General features: G+C 38.4%; 1 protein-coding gene across 3 annotated transcripts; it reads right to left on the bottom strand.

Annotated features, from left to right (window-relative positions):
* Positions 1-528: 528 nt before the first annotated feature.
* On the bottom strand, positions 529-14230 carry LOC120428867 (glutactin-like). 3 transcript variants are annotated; one of them, XM_039594001.2, is made up of 6 exons: positions 13990-14229; positions 13655-13854; positions 13446-13598; positions 1151-2074; positions 762-1095; positions 529-706 (listed from the first exon to the last, which is right to left on the bottom strand). In XM_039594001.2, exons 2-6 carry the CDS (start codon positions 13811-13813, stop codon positions 600-602), a joined length of 1677 nt encoding a protein of 558 aa, XP_039449935.1. In that variant the 5' UTR covers positions 13814-13854; positions 13990-14229; the 3' UTR covers positions 529-599. The 3 variants fall into 3 exon arrangements, with proteins under 3 accessions (XP_039449935.1, XP_039449943.1, XP_039449928.1); XM_039594009.2 differs by lacking the exon at positions 13990-14229 and adding an exon at positions 13917-13933; XM_039593994.2 differs by having other exon boundaries at positions 13655-14230.
* Between the last annotated feature and the right edge of the window lie 5612 nt (positions 14231-19842).

Genomic DNA, 19842 nt, shown 5'->3' with positions numbered 1-19842 from the left:
CAATTCACCACCCCACTCTCCCCTATAACCACGCTGGAATGGACTCTCCCGAAAAATCCCCACTATAGCTGGTGTTGACGACGACAGTTTCCGATACCTCGTCGTCCTTTATTGCTCTGGCCTGAGGTGCGTTATGTCCTGATTCTTGAAAATTCAAAACACCGACATCGTCCCAGTGTGCTGTGCCACACAAGGACTCCGCTTTCGACCGAGAAGAAAGGAGCCAAGAAAAGGAAAATATGTCGAAACTATTGTCGAGGCCATTGAGAACACACCGCCGAGAGTGTGAGGGTGCACCTTTTGTTCCACACCACGACCCGAAACGATTTCCTCGTTTTTTGAATGAAATTTTCATAAAAGTGCCATTTATTCAAGGGTGACAAAAGGATAAAACGTGTTATTTTGTTTGCACGCTAATTAGGATTTTACGCCGAGAGAATTGCTACGGGGTCCTGGGAATCGATTCCGGTTGGGTTCTGAGAAGAAGTTCGTTCATGGGTTTTCGGGAAAGGAATAAGTCATGTAAAGTTTGATATCTCGTTACTTTTTATCTCTAAAATCGTGGTCATAAAATTTTCTAAAAATGTTCCAATTAAAGTTTATTTCCGGGATTTCTTCTTTTCGTCGCTGCAAACGGAGAATTCTTCGTAAAAGTTTGAGCCAATGCGTTGTTCCTGGTTGATGTGAAGGTACGGTCCAGCGTAATCTACAATTGTATGGAAAAATGAGTCCAATTTCTTTATGAAAATCCGCAAACCTACCCTTCATCGGCTTCCACTGCACTCCAGCGAGGTCACTCGAGGGAACTCCGGTCGCGGCAAAACTGGTCCACAGATCTACCATCAGCTTGGCCACCTTGGTATCGGCTTCATTCAGCTTAGGCTCCCCAGGAGGATAAGGAAACACGTACAGCAGGTCATTCGAGTGATGAACACCTCCTTCAAAGGGATAGTGCGCAGTGTCCGCCCCATATCCGAATCGGGTCTTCTCGCCTTCGTAATCGAACGAGTACAGGAAGGTTCCTTCCGGGTTGACCCGGGAAGACGCTTGAGCTTCTCGGAGGAGAGGTGCCTTGATGAGGATGGTTCCAGCGAGCTGAAATGAGGTTACTGTAAAAAATTACTTTGGAAAGTTCAAGAGATGTTCTTACATCGTTCAGTCCATCAACCAACTCTTCAAACTTTCCACTGGCCAATTGCTCCGGAGTGAACAACGATCTAATCTGGAATCCCTCCATGGCTCCGGTAGGATCTCCAGCTCCCAAAAACTTGTTGATCATCTCGACCAGTTGATACTTCAAGTAATTCTCGTTCTCGAGTAACCCCTTCCGACTAAGAACATCATAAATCGTAGTCAACAGGAACGTTCCCTCGTGCTTAACCACTCCAGCCATCATGGGCAGGTTCCGCCGGATCTTCCCAGCCTTAATCCGGTCCCAAGGCGTTTCCGGCAAGAATCCATGATAGTCCCCAACGGTCAACCGATTACCACCAACTTCAGAATTCCCCTTCATAACCGTCGTCTCATTCTTGTGATCCAAAAAGCTTCTCAGCAGCTGCCAAACGTCCAACTCCCTCAAACATCGCTCCGCCTCCCCCAAAGGCATTATCGACCTCTCCCCAACCTTACCATGCGGATCACACCCTGCCCTCACAGCAATGTCCAACGTATGCTCCACCGGATCCTTGTCCCAAACCCACGGCGCGCTCGATCCACCCGACTGCAGAATAACCTTGTGGAAGTACCCGTCCGGAATCAACGGACTGTACATCAGTGCCGATACCGCCGCAGCCCCGGCAGATTGACCAAACACGGTCACGTTTCCCGAATCGCCTCCAAAGTGGCCAATGTTGTCCCGAACCCACTCCAAAGCTAGCTTGATGTCCAGCATTCCGGCGTTGCCGGGCATGCCCTCGGATTTGAGCGAGAGGAAGCCCAGCGGACCCAGCCGGTACTGGATCACCACCAGAACGATGTCCTTTTCCAGCAGGAACTCGGGCGTTTGGTTAGCGCCGGAGCCCTCGTAGAAGCCGCCGCCGTGGATGAAGAACATGACGGGTTTCTTGCCGGTGAGCTGGAAATGGGGAAAAAATGTTCGTAAAATTTGTTTTGTATTATGGAAATATATAAAAAAAAATTGAGAATAGCGGCATTAAAAACACAACATTATTAATTTTACATAAAGATTTGGTCCCTCGAGAATGTATGGCGGAATGATTAAAAACAATAGTGAGGAAAAGCTTTAAAATCACTCGAAAAACGAAATTCTTAATTTAACCTCCTAGACCTACCTTCATGTGTAGGAGCAGGGGGGGGGGGGGCAGAATGGCCCATGGGGGCAGAATGGGCCACCCTTGGTTTTGAGCTTTAGCATGGATTTGGACCAACTGTATGGCAAGGGTCTTATAAAGGACGTCAAATAACATCACCATACCGAAAACGACGTTTGAATTCATTTTTTTTTTCGAATTATGAGCAAAAATGTAAATTTATTGACAAAACCACACAAATGTTGTTAATTTCGAGGTTTTTAAATAAGCTTTCTGAAAAGTTGGATTGTTTGAAAAAGTTTGTTCAATAATTATAATGTTACTAGATGTTACTATGAAAGTAAACAAACAACAACGAAACCTTCAAATCATTTAGAGGCTTGATGGCAGAAGTGTTAAATTAAAATCCAGTTGGGGGCAGAATGGACCACCCTTTTCCTGCCTTATAAAATCATTAAAAAGTTACAAAATTTGAGCTAAATAGATTATTTCACTTCTGGTAGCTCCTCATATCACGTTTAATGCAACATTAGTTGATTTTTTACTGGTTTTTATGCTTATTTGTAAAAAATAGTGTCTTATTGAGTAGTGCGGTGCCTATGTGGACGCGCAGTCCTGTTTTTCGTGTTATTTTCCGTCTCTTTTGTGTCGCTGTTCGAGTGCATGGGGTGATTGGCTATTATAATTAAATAATGGCATCAGTAGCGCGGTGCCTGTGTGGACGCGCAGTCCTGTTTTTTTTTTCGTGTTATTTTCCGTCTCTTTTGTGTCGCTATTTGTGTACATGGGGTGATTGGATTTCTTCTTCTTCTTTTTTCATTTATTTTTTGTTCGCGCGTTCGTTGGCCGATGAATTTTATTTTTGTTCTCTTTACATAGTTTTCGATAGAAACGATCCGATTTTTGTTTTTGAGACAAGCAAGTCGTATTGCTGGATCAAGTCCTTTACATATCATCGAGGATCGGAAGGCACGTCGACGGATATGTTTTAAGGCTTATGATATAAAATAATGTTAATAAATGAAGCCCTTCCTACATCACCGTTGATCGGAAGGCACGCCGACGGAGAATTTCTGGAGAATCGCGGTCGAATTAATACTATATTTAAATCACTAGATAGGTATCTTTCCGCAGCCGGCTGCCTAAGATTTTTAAAATTTCAACCGATAAACAAATTGCTCATGGTCGCATCACCTACCACAGTGAATCCTGACCTCATACCCATCTTACTAAACCCTCAAAACTCATGTGATACTTTGTCGGAGACGCAGTCGATTTGGCGGTCCCATCACTCAAGTATCGGACTAACATTCCCATCCACTTCCCCGTGTCTTACCACTGGTCGTGGCCGGCATCGGTATTGATCAGCACGATAGGGACCTTTGAAAATTGCGAAGGGGTGATGATTGGTTCCTACTTTTCATCTGTGGTCCACGGAGCAATGCTTGGGGGTCCTGGTCAATAACGAAGTAGCAGCTACGGGTAGACACCAATGCTATGCTATGCTATTTGTAAAAAATAGTGTCTTATTACAACATATTAACACTTTTTTCCAAAATGTTTGTTTTGGTATGTGACGATTTTTTAAAAGTGGTCTAACTTCATGGAAACTATGTTAGAAAGGTCGCTCAAGTCACTTCTTATTTCCTTTTAACGTTGTATTAAACGAAATGGGTTGTTTTCTACAGTGGCCCATTTTGCCCCGCAGGGTGGTCTATTTTGCCCCGCACCATGGAAAAGTAGTCAAAAAACACATTTTTTTTTTAAATTACATCAAAAATAGGTTTAAGCTAAACATTTCCATCAACCAACATTGAAAGGAACATCCCAAAGCATAAGCCTACTACACTGAATTCATAAATTTGTATGTTTTTATATGGTTTTTGGCGCATTTCACTAAGGTGGGCCATTCTGCCCCCCTGCCCCTATGTGTTTATGTGTATTGCACTACAGTCATCCCACATATTCGGAACACCCACAAATTTGGAACACTTTTGTGATAGTTTGTCAATAACATGCCAAATGCATTTTTTCTGTCGACCCTTCTATTTTAAGAACCTTTATTTGGGCATTCTCTTGCTATTTCAATAGTAAAAGTAGTACTTTTAAAACAAAAAAACTGCATTTCAAGACTATTTCATTCAGTCCAGCAAAACACTGCCTCCAAATTGCATGTTTCATAATTGTGGGATGCTATTGTGTCTCCCACAATTGTGGAACACCTGATTTTTACTAATATTTTCCCAAAAAAATATCAGACCATTCATAAAACATATCTAAGCTTGAGTTTCATTGGTTGCAGAGTGTGTAGTCATTATTTTGTAAAAAATAAGTACTCCTGGAGAGAACCAAAGTTTGTTTACAACCGTAAGAAAAAAGTGTTCCGAATTTGTGGATTTGAAATCTTAATTTTTTCACATTTTTGATATTAATTTACAAGAAAAGATTTGAAAGCACTTCACAAATGAAAAAAAATACTTGGAATTAAGAAAGAAAAAGACAGTAAAGAGACAAAAGTCTTAAAAACCAATATAGATCTACAAAAATAAAAAAGAAAGCCAGGTAGAGAAAATAAACATCCTCAATAATGTATAATCTAATTCCCCTATTACGTTTTCAATCACTTTATTTGATCATCCATAGAAAACATTCGAGTGACTGAAAAAACATGCTGTTACTTGTGCTGTTACGCAGTTAATGTTAAAAGATAAATGTATAAACCTTGAACGACAAGCTGTACAGAAAACTACTAGAATTAATTTTTGATTAAAATTTTGCAGGATTAAATATTGTTTGATCATTTTCAAACTTCAAACTTTTTTTTTTTTTTGTTGAGCCTTGATACCACTGCGACCAATTAGAGGAATATTGTGGTGTGACCCTTTTTTTTATAGCAAATCAGGTTAACCCAACATCATGGAACGATGAGAGGCAGCTCCTGTTTACTGCGTGTTGTCCCAGTTAGGTACGACTTGTTTTATAAAGTCTATCACCCTACTAGGACGGAATATATTGATATTGGAGGGCTGTAAGACCCCTTTTCCGAAAAATGAAATTCTACTTTGGGTCAGGGCACCGCAATTGCAAAGCAGGTGCTCTGATGTTTCATTTTCAATATTACAAAATCTACAAATTGCGTTTGGGATTTTCCTCATATTGAATAAGTGATATTTACATGGACAGTGACCAGTTAATAAACCAGCGATCACCCTTAAATTCTTTTTGTCTAGTTTTAGTAGTTCTCGAGAAAGTTTCTCTTTTGGAAAGATAAATCTTTTTGCCTGTCTAGAAGAATCGGTAGAATTCCAAATAGATTGTATTGTTGATATTTCCCACCGTTTGAGCTCCATTTTTAGAGAACAGTCTGGAACACCAAAGAAAGGTTCTGGGCCAATGAAGTCGGCATCAGATCCTTTCCTTGCCAGGCTGTCCGCTATTTCGTTTCCTAGAATTCCACAATGCCCAGGAACCCAGTAAAGATTAACCGCGTTATTTTGGGATAATTGCCTTAGTAAATAGATTCCTTCCCATACTAGTCTTGACTGGCAGGTATACCCTTTCAGAGCATTCAGTGCTGCCAAGCTGTCAGAAAAGATACAAATATTAGCAAATCTATAATTCCTTTTAAAGCAAATGTGCAAACATTCAATTATTGCATAAACTTCGGCTTGGAAAACTGTTGGATATTGTCCCATTGAAACAAATGTTTCAATTCCTGGGCCAAAAACTCCTGCTCCCGTCTTGTTGTTCATTTTGGAACCGTCCGTGTAGAACACAACAGAGCCTGGACGAAGATTAGGCCCACCATTATCCCACTCGTAGCGACTTTTAGCGTCCACTGTGAATGGAATGTCATAGTTTGCCTTGGTCGGCATCCAGTCTACTATTGAGTTTAACGCCGGATTCAGAGTAAAGTTTTTAAGGACCTCTAAGTGCCCAGTCAATTCTTTATCCTGAATTCTTGTGGATCGATTCATTAATAAAGCACTTTTAAATGCTTCTAATTCTACAAATTTGTGAAGAGGAAGTAAATTTAACAAGGAATTTAATGCGGCAGATGAAGTGCTTTGCATAGCTCCTGTTATTGAAATGGTGGCTAATCTTTGCAGTTTAGCTAGTTTATCTTGTGATTTTTTTTCCTTAACTTTTGGCCACCAGACAAGTGAGGCGTACGTAATTCTTGGTCTTACTATACATGTATATATCCAATATATCATTTTAGGGCGAAGGCCCCATTTTTTCCCAAAAGTTTTTTTACACACCCATAGAGCATTAATTCCTTTGTTTAATACATTATTCAAATGAGTATTCCAGTTAAGTTTCCTATCCAAAGTAATACCAAGATATTTCACTTCAGTAGAAAACTCAATGGTTACTCCACGAATAAAAAGATCAGGTAATACTAATATTCTTCGTCTAGTGAACGGTATAATGACTGTTTTGGAGGGATTAATTCCAAGACCCTCGTTTTTGCACCATTTCGAAATAAAATTCAATGCCGATTGCATTCGATTGCAAAGATCACTTTCTATTTTTCCACGCACTATAATGCAGATATCATCTGCATAGCCAATCAATTCAAATCCGAGACTCGCCAACTTTTTCAAGAGGTCGTCGACTACTAATGACCAGAGCAAAGGTGATAGAACTCCACCTTGTGGACATCCCCTCCGTGGTCTGATTACTAGTCGATCTCCTCCAAGGTCAGCAGAAATCTCCCTTTCAATAAGCATTGCTTCAATCCATTTGATAATACATGATCCAAAGCCCCTCGCTTCCATTGCAGAGCACATAGAGCTGTGAGATGCATTATCAAAAGCTCCCTCAATGTCTAGAAAAGCAGCCAGAGCTACTTCCTTAGCTTTAAGGGACTTCTCAATTTTAGAAACTAAGCAATTCAAAGCAGTTATGGTTGATTTACCACTTTGGTATGCAAATTGAGCTTTATTAAGAGGAAATTTTGTCAAAAACGTCCTTTTTACAAAGTCATCAAGTATTTTTTCCATTGTTTTCAATAAAATTGAAGAAAGACTAATCGGACGAAAGGATTTGGGACTTGTTTTGTCCTTTTTCCCCGCCTTTGGGATAAATATGACCCGTACCTCTCTCCAAGCTTTTGGGATATAGCTAAGAGCGATACTGGCTCGAAATATGTTGGTTAATTTAGTATTGATAATATCTTTACCCTGCTGGAGAAGAGCAGGAAAAATTCCATCTGTCCCGGCAGACTTGAATGGTTTGAAAGAGCTCACCGCCCAGTCAACCTTGGAACGAGTAAATATTTCACAGGCTTTATTATGGGCGAGTACAGACCAATCTTTTGCCAGTCTTTCGCCCTCGGCTTGATTCATACCACTTGTTACCTTAGTTGAACCAGGAAAGTGAGATTTCATCATTAAGTCCAGTGTTTCAGAAGAATTTTTAGTAAAACTGCCGTCCGTCTTTTTAAGATTTCCTAGACCATTTGAATGATCTTTGGAAAGAGCTTTTTGTAACCTAGCGACTATTGGAGTTTCCTCGATTTTTTCACAAGAACGTCTCCAGTCACTGCGTTTTGATCGTTTTATTTCTTTATTATATTTAGTCAGGGCACTTTTATATGAGACCCAGTCTCCAGTTTTTTTTTGCTCTGTTGAACAATCTTCTAGAACCTTTCCGTAGCACAGCTAGTTTCTCATTCCACCACGATACCTCACGACTAGAGGACCTTTGTTGGACTGGGCAACTAGCCCTGTAAGAATCGGTTATAGCCAGAATTAGTTCAGACGAGGCTTTTTCTAACTGTGTAACAGTACGGATTTCATCCTCAGAATTAAAGTCGTAGTCATTTAATTGAATTTTATATGCATCCCAATTGGTTTTCTTTGGATTCCTATATTTTTCAACTATCATTTCTCCAGCGTTGTATTCGAACTCAATTTGTTTGTGATCTGAAAGAGATATTTCATCAGATACTTGCCAATTTATAACCCTTTCAGAAATAACATCACTGCAAAACGTGAGGTCCAGGACCTCTTGTCTTGTCGTTGTAACAAACGTGGGACAATTGCCGTTGTTACAAATATCAATATTATTAGTTGTTATGAAGTTAAGCAAGTTTTCGCCTCTACTGTTAATGTCAGTGCTACCCCATACTGTGTGATGAGCATTGGCGTCGCAACCAACAATAAATTGTTTATTCATTTTTTTACAGTAAGAAATAAACATTGTTACGTCAGCTGGAGGAGCTTCATCGGTATCACCGGGAAAGTACGCAGAAGCTATACACACCCAGGTACTACCTCTGACCGTAGGGACCTCCATCTGAATCGCAACAATATCTCTGGAAATAAATTCAGTGATTGGTATGAACTTTGTATTATTTTTGACCAAAATAGCTGCTCTTGGATTAGGCGAACTGTCATCATATAACAATTTCCCCATTAGAGCAGAAATTCCTTTAATTTTACCATTATTTATCCAGGGCTCTTGAATGAGACCAACGTCGATGTTATTTTTCATGAACCTTCTGCAAAGAATGGCTGACGCACCCTTCGCATGATGGAGGTTAACTTGAATAAATCTTTTCATTGCTGAGTTTTCCCACCTTTTATTTTGGGTTGGTGGCCTCCCCTATTTCTTCATTTTTTGTATCAGGTCTGGAAGAACCGCTCTCGGAACCCTGTGCGTTCAACGCCCTGGGGTCCGTCGAGCAGTCCTTACCAGATAAATCGGTTTGTGTGTTGTTTGTTTTACTAGTGGATCTACCAGCAGAACCCTGTGCGATCAACGCCCTGGGGTCCTGCTTGATGTCCCCACCAGATAACTCGGTTTGTGTATTGTTTGTTTCACTAGTGGATCCACCAGCAGAACCCTGTGCGATCAACGCCCTGGGGTCCTGCTTGATGTCCTCACCAGTAAGATTTTGTGTTAGATTGTTTAGCTTACCATCAGTAGTACCATTACCAGAAGGGCGTGACGACACACTCCCATGAGCCAGGACATCTGACGACAATCCTTCGTCGAAGATGTCCTTATCCATATCCTCATCTGAATCGTCGTCCGCCGGATGGATTTCGTTGTCCGACTGCTTCCTCCGGAACATGGTTTGACCGAATTTGTAATTCACCACAAAATTTCGTTCCTCCAGCAGCTGCATTGATGCTAAGTCGACAGTGAATAACCAAGCAACATGATCGTTCACCTTCACCGAGCGACGCAGGATCTTCCAGGCTGAAGTGTCGAGGTTGTCGTTTTGACTCTCGAGGTATCCTAGGATGGTATCGTTCTCATCGTTTTTACTCCTATAGAAAAACGCCCGAAGCACATCCCTGCGGGGGATGTCTGCCTCATTCAAGGCACTGAGCTGTGCGTTTTCCCATGGGATCATCGTGGGTACTGTCAGTTTTACCCAATCTGCAGTGCCCTTTTCTTGGCACAGCAGCATCACCAGGCCGGCCTTAGCCTTGCAGTACACAAACTTTGGTTTAAACTGCTCCCTGCGTTGTTCAAGCACTTTCTTGAGCAGCTCGTCTTTAACAACCTCTTGCTGCTCGGGTGTCAACTCAGCATCGGGATACCCCGCTGGCATAATGCCAAGCTTGATCCGGCTGACAATCTGCTCGTAAGTTGGAGCTGGGAAGTTGTCTCTCCGAATTTTTTTGTTTGAGCTTCCTCCTTCAGCCTCTCCAGTTTTCTTCTTACCTCCGCGTCCCGCTACTTCTCCAGCACCAGTACTAGCAGCACCAGCACCAGCAACTGCTCCAGCACCAGTCCCCGTACCAGTTCCCGTACCTGCACCAGCACCAGTATTAGCAGCGCCAGCATCCGCATCAGCACTAGAACCAGCCGCACCGGCACCTGTACTAGTACCGCCAGCACCAGCACCAGCACCATCATTCTTCTTTGCGTCGTCACCCTTCTTCTTCTTATTCTTCTTTTTCTTCTTTTCCGGCTTGTTTTCATCGACGGTCGAGCCGGGCAAGCCACCTTCTCCCTGAACGCCCACTTCTTTCTTTGCACTTGTAACTTGATCAGCAACCACATTCTCTTCCTTTTTCTGCGGCACCGATCCAGAACCATGCTGACCACTACCACCTTTGTCAGCGACTTCAGTTGGTGCTACTTCTGAAGACGTGGCTGAATCACACACTTTCTTGGGGACTGGCTTAATTTCGACACTGCCGTTGGGCGATTCCAACGCAGCATCCCGATTTCTCTTGGGTGTTGACGACACCACCTGAGCATGAGCAACTTCGGCGTCAATTCCGTCAACAACCATTTTTTTGATTTTTCTTCGCGCAGCTCCGGCTAGCTTTTGGCTAGCTGAGCCACCAGGAACTACTTCCTTAATCGTAACGTTAATTCCGTCGTCTTCCTCGTCCGATTCCAAAATCGACGACGAGCACGAATCAACTTGTTCGAGGGACTGGCTCTGCAGCCCGTCCTCGATACTTTCTTCGAAATCCATTTTCTCCATTGGTTAATACCCTCCTTAATATTGTTTTGGATATTCTCTTCCTTCTCACAATTCTTGCAGTACTAGAATGAACTGTCACTTTTCTTATTTCCACAGCCGACGCACACCAAACGCGAGCGATGAACGGCACTCACTACCACTAATTGCTTGTGCTCTCACTAACACACACAGCCGGGTGGAGCGGGCACCAATACCAACGGACGGCGAGCGTGATGCCGGCTCAGATTAATATTCTTCGCCTTTGCGGAAAATTTTTTCCTTCGATATTTTCCTCTAGGCAATAACTTCCGGGCCCAACTCCACTTTTCGCGGATAGACCACCGCTTAATCTTCAAATTGGTCGCAAATCTAGCACGAAATCACCACCACTTAACTAGGAAAAACTGATTGAAATTCCAGCCACGCGAAAACGCGAGAGTAGCGACGCCTGCTGCTATATGTGTTCAAACTTTAATCAGTGTAAAAAAATTAAATTTAAATAAATATTTAAAAATTCTCACTCAAAATGTTCCCACATTAAATATAACCAAGATCTTGTTTTTAGCTGTGTACATTTTATCTTAAAATTCTGAAAATGTCTATAGAGTTATCTAAGGCTGCTCTCACGCACACTAGCACACCATTTGTTTAGCTGGCGGGTACAAAATTTTACCTCAATCTTTTTCGTGTACGCACACGCAATACATGCCCACTTAGGTAACTCTATTGCTTGTCGGGCACACATAATTCGGATATAAAAAAAAATTACGCAGTAAAAAAAGATTATTAAGAAAGATTGAATTTTGATGGTAAAATATTGAAACTTTTGCGTTGCGTTGGAAAGACTTCAAAAACTAATTAAAAAAAAACACTGAACAAAATATGCAGCGAACTACTGAACAGTTAAAGTTGAATTATAAAACAACTTCCTCTCTCTTACACCAAACATATTAGAAAAAAAAGTATGAGAGGCCATGCATAAACCACGTGGATACTTTATGGCGTTTATGGAAAATGGATGGTCCATAAATGGCAATTCCTTAACCACAGGAACAATAAACCATTCACCGTTATTAATTGATTACAGTTCATTTGGTAATACTACAAAGTCTATTTTTTTTTTTTGAATTTTTAAAATGTATGATAAGGTTCTACCTTATTTTTAGGTTACTTTACCTATATTCATGTAAAAAATTTGCTATCACACATAAAAAGATGTTCATTTTTAATTTTTAATTCATTTTTGACATGAAATCTGTCCACTTTCCCAGATTTTGTATAACAATGATTATTTGTTTCTGTGTAGAAATCTACAGTGAAATAAGATAAATTTACGTAACAACCTTAAAAAGTAGCTCATAAAATAATTTGACTATAATTCGTGTGAAGAATCAAAACAACTGATCCAGTAGTTCCAATAAGAAATACTCCAGCCGAAATCATAAATCTTACAAGAACACCATTCCCATAAAGAAAACAGCAAAATATAAGTCCAATTGGATTTTACAAGCATCATTTTGATCTTGCATAAAAGTTTGCATGCAACTTTCCGGGTGAATAATATTTCATGTCTCATTTTTTCAAAGCTGCAAATTTAGATGTTGATCCTTTTATATGTTTCCTAATTCAATAACAAATGTATTTTAAATTTTATGTATTATCTGTGAGCATCTTTCAAGATTTGGAAAAAAAACATTTTAATGGTTCAATGGTGATTTTACAATTCTACTTGACATTGTTACTTGAACAACATAAAAAAAACACAATTATTTGATTTATTAGGCCGATGCAAATATTTTTAAAAGTTTTTGTACCTCGGCTCTGGCCGGAGTCGAGGGGGGGGGGGCAAAAAATTAAAAAAATATAAATATTAAAATAACATGCCATAGTTTCAACATTTGCATGGAAAAAGTGTTTTAAAATGTATTTTACACTAGTTCAGTTGTTTTGCAATAAATGTTTTCAAAAAATGTAAAATTTGACGAAAACAAAAATTTTAGCGAAAAAAATACTTTAGCGATAGTAGACATCGAAAATTTTCAAAAATTCAAAAGATTTTTAAATCAACCCAAACATGCTTAAAAATGATTCTAAACGCAGGGGAATTCATTTTAAATTGATTTTATTTAATTGCACTTAAATTTTCATAAAAATATTGAAGTTTTTTGAAAAAATATTTTTTCCCCCTGATTTTTCGGGCCAACATTGAAGGGGGGGGGACAAAAACTTTAAATAAAATTTGTACCAGCCTTACCAAAAACATAATTTTAAAAATGCTAAATATTTTAAAGATGCTTCTTTTACAAATCCATTAAAAGTCGACTTTAAGAAAAAAAATCATTAATTTTGTCGGAAATAATAACTCTTGAAAATTTTTGAATACTGGCTTGAGGATAATGGAGTACTATTTGAAAAGATCCTACAAACATAGAGAATCTCGTAGCTTATAGGACCCGTTCAAAAAACACTAGAATTGCTGTTTGATAGCCACCATGCGTCTCCACTGCACCTTATTCTAACACGTGTGCAGCTTCAGAACAGTTATCAAGGATTATATACAATTAAATTAGATCCAATGTTGTTTTTTTGGCCATACCAGTCTATATTGGGTATTCCAATAAAGATTCTTCAATGATAAAAATAAATCGTCAAACAGTTGCCAAGGGAGACAAAGAACAAACTCAATCTACTAAAATAGCTAAATCAATTGTATCACAGTCCATCGGTCATCAACTCACCTCATTTGTATACACCGACAATGTCAGACAGTCCTCAATATCGGGCGCAAACTGCTTGGCGGAGAACTCCGCAATCCGTTTCAACTGGGGACAGGGCAGTCCATACCGGGACACATCCCGTACTCCCTCCCAGGGCAGCGCCTTCCTGGGTGCCTAAAACAAAAGATTTTCATCCATCATCCAACTAGACTAACTCTCGAGTCACTTACCTTAAACCGATGCTCGCCGGCCGTCGTTTCGCCATACTTGACGCTGAGAAACTGCAAGATCTTCCGTCCACTGAACGCCGAGACCGTGGTCGTGCCTTGCAGGGTGCCCAAGTTGGGAATCGTCACCAGAGGGGAGTCTTCGTTCTCCGGAAGAGGCATTGCGTGGCCTGGATTTGGCACCGTCCAAAGAGCTAGTAATGCTAGCAAATATAGATAAGCTACCGTCATTTTGCGGCTTGTCTAGGCGCGCGCACACACACACGATCACACAAAATCACACCACTTCTTTTGGAAAATGGAAAGTCATCGGATTAAAAATTGAACCACTTCTTTACCGTTTTGATGCGAGCGTTGAACTGATCCAACGATGGGTGTGCTGCTTGAGCCGGCTCCTAGAACGAACTCACGAGATTCTAGCTGAGAGAGAGTTCTTTAGAGCTGTTTTGTTCTGCTAAAAAAGATTCAGCAAAGAAATAAACTTGTAAACTCGACGAGAATACAAATCCAAATGTTGCTTTTCTCTCTCAAGTCGGTTGAGCATGAGTCGCGAGTTCTCTCTGTTATCAACCCAAACAAACCGGTTCAGCTGACCGGCCGGCCGGCCGGTTTAACTCGCGATTAGATGAACCTCAAAGAGAGAGGTACCGCTGGTTGTACGGTATCTTTGTTCAATGTTTGAAAAAAAAAAACAAAAATAGAAGGAGTTTATGAAAAACGACCCATATACAATTAATTGAAAGAAATTTAAATAGCATGTATGTTTTAAAAAAACAGGAAACTTTCCAAACAAATATCATAAAATATATGTAACATTTCAAACTTGGGCGAAAACAACTGGCTCAAAATCATTGTTGTCAAAGTCAATTTTATTCAACGATCGGAAAATTTCACATGTGTTAATTTTTTATACATTTAAAATCGCACCTTTAGTTGCTGAAATATTGGCAGTTGAAATAAAGTGTTATTTGGGTGAGACTTTAAAAACTTTAATTTTTCTGTTTTTTTTTTCTAGAGGCTGCTTTATCTCAGAAACCAAAGGTCCAATCCGCAATGTCTCTTAGACATTTAAAAAAGAAAAAAAATCAAACTGAACTATTCAAAAATAAAAGTTTTAGAAATGGTCACTCATGGTCACTATTTTTAAAAATCTAAAAACTGCAAATATTTCGCTAAATTCAAACTTGCGGTGGCAATATCTTAAAAACTATCTTAATCCACCTATGTGGTTGATACCTTCCTCACTTTTTACCAAAAATGGGTATATGAGTGGTTTCATCATTTTTTTAGATCCAGAAAAAAGAACACAATGTATAACTTATGTGGTCATAACTCGAGACAGGGTTGCCAGATCTTCAATGTCTTGTACTCATTGGAAAGGCCTTTCAATTACCTTACCAACGATGGGTCGGATGATGGATCCGGACATAGTTTACATACATTTAAGTGAGATCCACACACACAGACATTTGTTCAGTTTTCGATTCTGAGTAGATATGTATACATGAAGGTGGGTCTAGGAGCTTTTAATAGAAAGTTCATTTTTAGAGCAGGATTATAGCCTTACCTCAGTGAGGAAGGCAAAACGGGGCCCTTTATCAGACAATCTGTTCTTTTTGATTGCAAATTCAATTTTACATAAAAAATAGGTCGAACAACTTTTATGTACACGCAGAAAAATAAGGCATATTTGAATCAACAAAACGTTTTGTTGATTCGAAAATCAAGATTTTTGTTGAATCAACGCTAACTTTATCAAAACAACAAAAGATGTTTTGTGGAATTAATAAAATCAAGGTTTGTTTCAACGCAAAATTGGCGTTGATTATATTCAACAAAATTTTTGTTGAATCAAACCTCGTGCAGGCTGATTCTACAAAATATTTTTCTGCGTGTATGAAACTTGGATTTTTGCCAAAAAATCACTATTTTGCGGAAATTCGTAACTCGGTGGCAGAATTTTTGACCATACTTCTCTATGGCTCAAAATTTTTTGTGTCCTAAAACATACCAAAAAAAATCGAAAATCAAAAAATACGGACTTTGGGAAACATAGATTTTGTAAAAAAAAATAAATAAAAAATCTGCATTTTTTTTGTGTACCTATTTTTTCTGGATATTCCTCAACAATACCTACAACTTTGCCCAAGACACAAAATTGTTCAGAAAATTATTTCAAAAGTTACAGATTTTCAAAAATTGACTTACCATTTTTTGTATGAACAGCAGCCAAAATTGTACAGAGACTTGTATGGATGAACCACACAGTGGGCGAAATGGAACCCAAAATCGGACTTAATTGAACACAACTAGTCCCCTGGTAGTAAAAAAAATTTCTTATGGAAAAAATCCGGGAAATCGATTGGTGATGGTTTCATCCACTGCACGACACGGCAAAGGGTCCATTTTGCCCCCCAATTCCTCATTTTTTACATTTTTTCATGATAAGGCTGGTACAAATATTTTCAAAAGTTTTTGTCACCCCCCCCCTTCAAAATTGGCCCGAAAAATCAGGGGGCAAAAAAAATATTTTTACGATAAACTTCAAAATTTCAATGAAAATTCAAGTGCAACCAGCTGAAATCAAATTAAAATACATTCTCCTGCGTTTAAAATCATTTTTAGCATGTTTGGGTTTATTAAAAAATCTTAAGATTTTTTGAAAATTTTCGATGCAAAATCTTTTTTTTCGATACAATTTTTGTTTTTGTCAGATCTTAGATTTTTTGAAAACTAATGATTGCAAAACAACTGAACTAGTGTAAAATGCATTTTAAAACACTTTTGCCTTCCTCACTGAGGTAAGGCTATAATCCTGCTCTAAAAATGAACTTTTTATTAAAAGCTCGAAGACCCACCTTCATATATACATATCGACTCAGAATCGAAAACTGAACAAATGTCTGTGTGTGTGTATGTGTGTGTGTGTGTATGTATGTATGTGTTCAAAAATCTTGCCAAGTTTTCTCAGCACTGGCTGAACCGATTTTGATCGAACCAGTTTCATTCGACTTGGTTTAGGGTCCCATACATCGCTATTGAATTGTTTGAAGTTTCGATAAGTAGTTCAAAAGTTATGTATAAAAATGTGTTTTCACATATATCCGGATCTCAATTATATGCATGTAAACGATGTCCGAATCCATCATCCAACCCATCGTTGATTAGATAATCAAAAAACCTTTCCAACAAGTCCACAACATCGAAGATCTGGCAACCCTGTCTCGAGTTATGACCACTTAAGTGATATTTATGTACTTTTTTGAAGCCGGATCTCACTTAAATGCATGTAAACGATGTCCGGATCCATCATCCGACCCATCATTGGTTAGGTAATCAAAAGACCTTTCCAACGAGTCCACAACATCGAAGATCTGGCAACCCTGTCTCAAGTTATGACCACTTAAGTGATATGTATGTCCTTTTTTGAAGCCGGATCTCACTTGAATGTATGTAAACGATGTCCAGAACCATCATCCGACCCATCGTTGATTAGGTAATCAAAAGACCTTTCCAACAAGTCCACAACATCGAAGATCTGGGAACTCTGTCTCGAGTTATAACCACTTAAGTGATATTTATGTACTTTTTTGAAGCCGGATCTCACTTAAATGTATGTAAACGATGTCCGGATCCATCATCCGACTCATCATTGGTTAGGTAATCGAGAGACTTTTCCAACGAGTCCACATAATTGAAGATCTGGCAACCCTGTCTCGAGTTATGACCGCTAAAGTGATATTTATGTACTTTTTTGAAGCCGGATCTCACTTAACTGTATGTAAACGATGTCCGGAACCATCATCCGACCCATCGTTGGTTAAGTAATCAAAAGACCTTTCCGACAAGTCCACAACATCGAAGATCTGGCAACCCTGTCTCGAGTTAGGACCACTAAAGTGATATTTATGTACTTTTTTGAAGCCGGATCTCACTTAAATGCATGTAAACGATGTCCGGATCCATCATCCGACTCATCATTGGTTAGGTAATCGAGAGACCTTTCCAACGAGTCCACATAATTGAAGATCTGGCAACCCTGTCTCGAGTTATGACCGCTAAAGTGATATTTATGTACTTTTTTGAAGCCGGATCTCACTTAAATGCATGTAAACGATGTCCGGATCCATCATCCGACCCATCGTTGGTTAGGTAATCAAAAGACCTTTCCAACGAGTCCACATAATTGAAAATCTGGCAACCCTGTCTCGAGTTATGACAAATTAAGTTATATCTGTGTACTTATTTTTCTGGACCTAAAAAAAATAGCTGAAATATGTGTCCAAACCACTCATATTACTCATTGTTGGTAAAAAGTGAGGAAGGCATCAACCACATAGGTGGATTAAGTTAGTTTTTTCATTTAAATGTGAAGACTATGGCTTGTTATTTAATTTTTTTATTTTTTTTTATTTTTTGCCCCCCCCCTTGACCTCGGCCTGGGCCGAGGGACAAAAACTTATTTAAATATTTGCATCGGCCTAATCAGTCTGTAATTAGAGCAGAGGCTTTATGCGGCCATCTAAAATGCACTTAACTTATATGAAAATGTTCCAGGAATCCAGTAAAAATAACAACTTGCACCGCAAAAATCATCTAGGGTCCATTTAACCGCAATTCCGGTATAAAAGCATTTTTGGCCGTTTTCAAATGTTAGGTCCGATTTTAAAAATCTGAAAATATTTTTATCGTAAAGATTAGATTAGGCAGTTGATTCTGCGTTTGGGAAAATTGGTACAAAACTGATTCTTCAATCTTTTTATTTGGTTTTAACATAAATGTTTATTTGGTTTCAACATAAATGTGACAAACTATCAAGTGCAACTCGTAATTGTTATGTAAAATTTACTGATCTTTACGATGAAAATATTTTCAGATTTTTAATATCTGACCTAACAATTGAAAACGGCCAAAAATGCTTTTGTAACGGAATTGGGGTTAAATGGACCTTGTAAAAAAAATCACCAATCGATTCCCTGGATTTTTTTACACAAGAAACGCTATTTTTCATACCAGAGAACCAGCCGCGTTCAATTAAGTCCGATTTTGGGTTCCATTTCGCCTACTGTGCAATGACAAAAAATAGCTTCTTTGGTTATAGAGAAGGCCAACACAAAGTTTGAGCCAAATACAAAAATACAAATAAAATCTATTTCCGTTTTTGCAACAGAATTGAAATATTTCGAAAGTGTCTAAATTTTTCTGAGAATAAAAAAATATTAAAAGAAAATTTCTTTAATGAACATAAATAAACACAATTCAATATAATAGAAAAATGCTTATTTTTAAATAAAAACTTTCATTGCAAATTTAACTTCAGTTTCGAAGAATTATTTCTGTTAAAAATATTCAGTACATTTCGCATAAATTTCGAAAACATCAAAAATGATGCCAAATAAAAAATTTCACGGGGACCATAAGTCCAAAACACCAAATTTCACTAAATTTCCAGGGAACGTAAAAAGGTGAAAATAACCTTGAGAATCCAACGTTAAAATTACATCATGTACTATTTATACTTTAATTTATACTATTTTTTAATGAGCTAAAAAATTTCTTCACCAATCTTTTCGAGCTTTCTTTGATCTTTTTAGTAAGGTAAATATGAATGTTCTTAACAAGAAATTATTTACCAACAAGAACAAAAGCAAAGATTTGGAGTAAAAATTATAGTAGGAGGCTTTGCAAAACAAGTTTTCTACCTTCACTAAAAAAAATCATTAAGCAAAAATATAATCTATAACAAAATCATTAATTTAAAAAAAGTTAATGGATTTCCAAATTCAAAATAAATCTAACTTAGTGAAATTTTTTACGGTACCCAGGAAAAATCAAATGAATTATAAAAGTGCATGATTATGCAAAAAATATACTTTAAAAATACATTTTCTTATTATTTTTTTGTAATTCTGCTTCCAAAATAAAATGAAAGAAACATTTTTATTATTGGGAATTAAAATATGATTTAATCAAGCAATGCTCCAAACAGCGATCTCTGATTAATTTATTCAGGGTAAATTTTGTAACAATTTTGTTTAAGATTATGTTTCCCTTTTTTCAATTCACGGATTTCAGATAATATAATAAAAGTTATAAAGGCATTTTGGATGTAATGTCTGTTAAATTTATTAAAGAAAAATTGTTAAACTTCACGAAATTTTACGGAAATTAAAAAGATTTCAGTAATTTTT

Source organism: Culex pipiens, chromosome 2 (assembly GCF_016801865.2).
Source record: "Culex pipiens pallens isolate TS chromosome 2, TS_CPP_V2, whole genome shotgun sequence".
Classification (NCBI taxonomy): Eukaryota; Metazoa; Arthropoda; class Insecta; order Diptera; family Culicidae; genus Culex; species Culex pipiens.
This window is presented reverse-complemented; position numbering and strand designations above follow the sequence as displayed.

Coding starts and splice junctions, on each gene's coding strand:
- LOC120428867 (XM_039593994.2), bottom strand. CDS start 13,882: ATGACGGTAGCTTATCTATATTTGCTAGCATTACTAGCTCTTTGGACG. Junction 2,075..13,445: donor TGTCGGTGTATACAAATGAG/GTGAGTTGATGA, acceptor CCCCATTTCCAG/CTCACCGGCAAGAAACCCGT. Junction 1,096..1,150: donor TGGTTGATGGACTGAACGAT/GTAAGAACATCT, acceptor ACCTCATTTCAG/CTCGCTGGAACCATCCTCAT.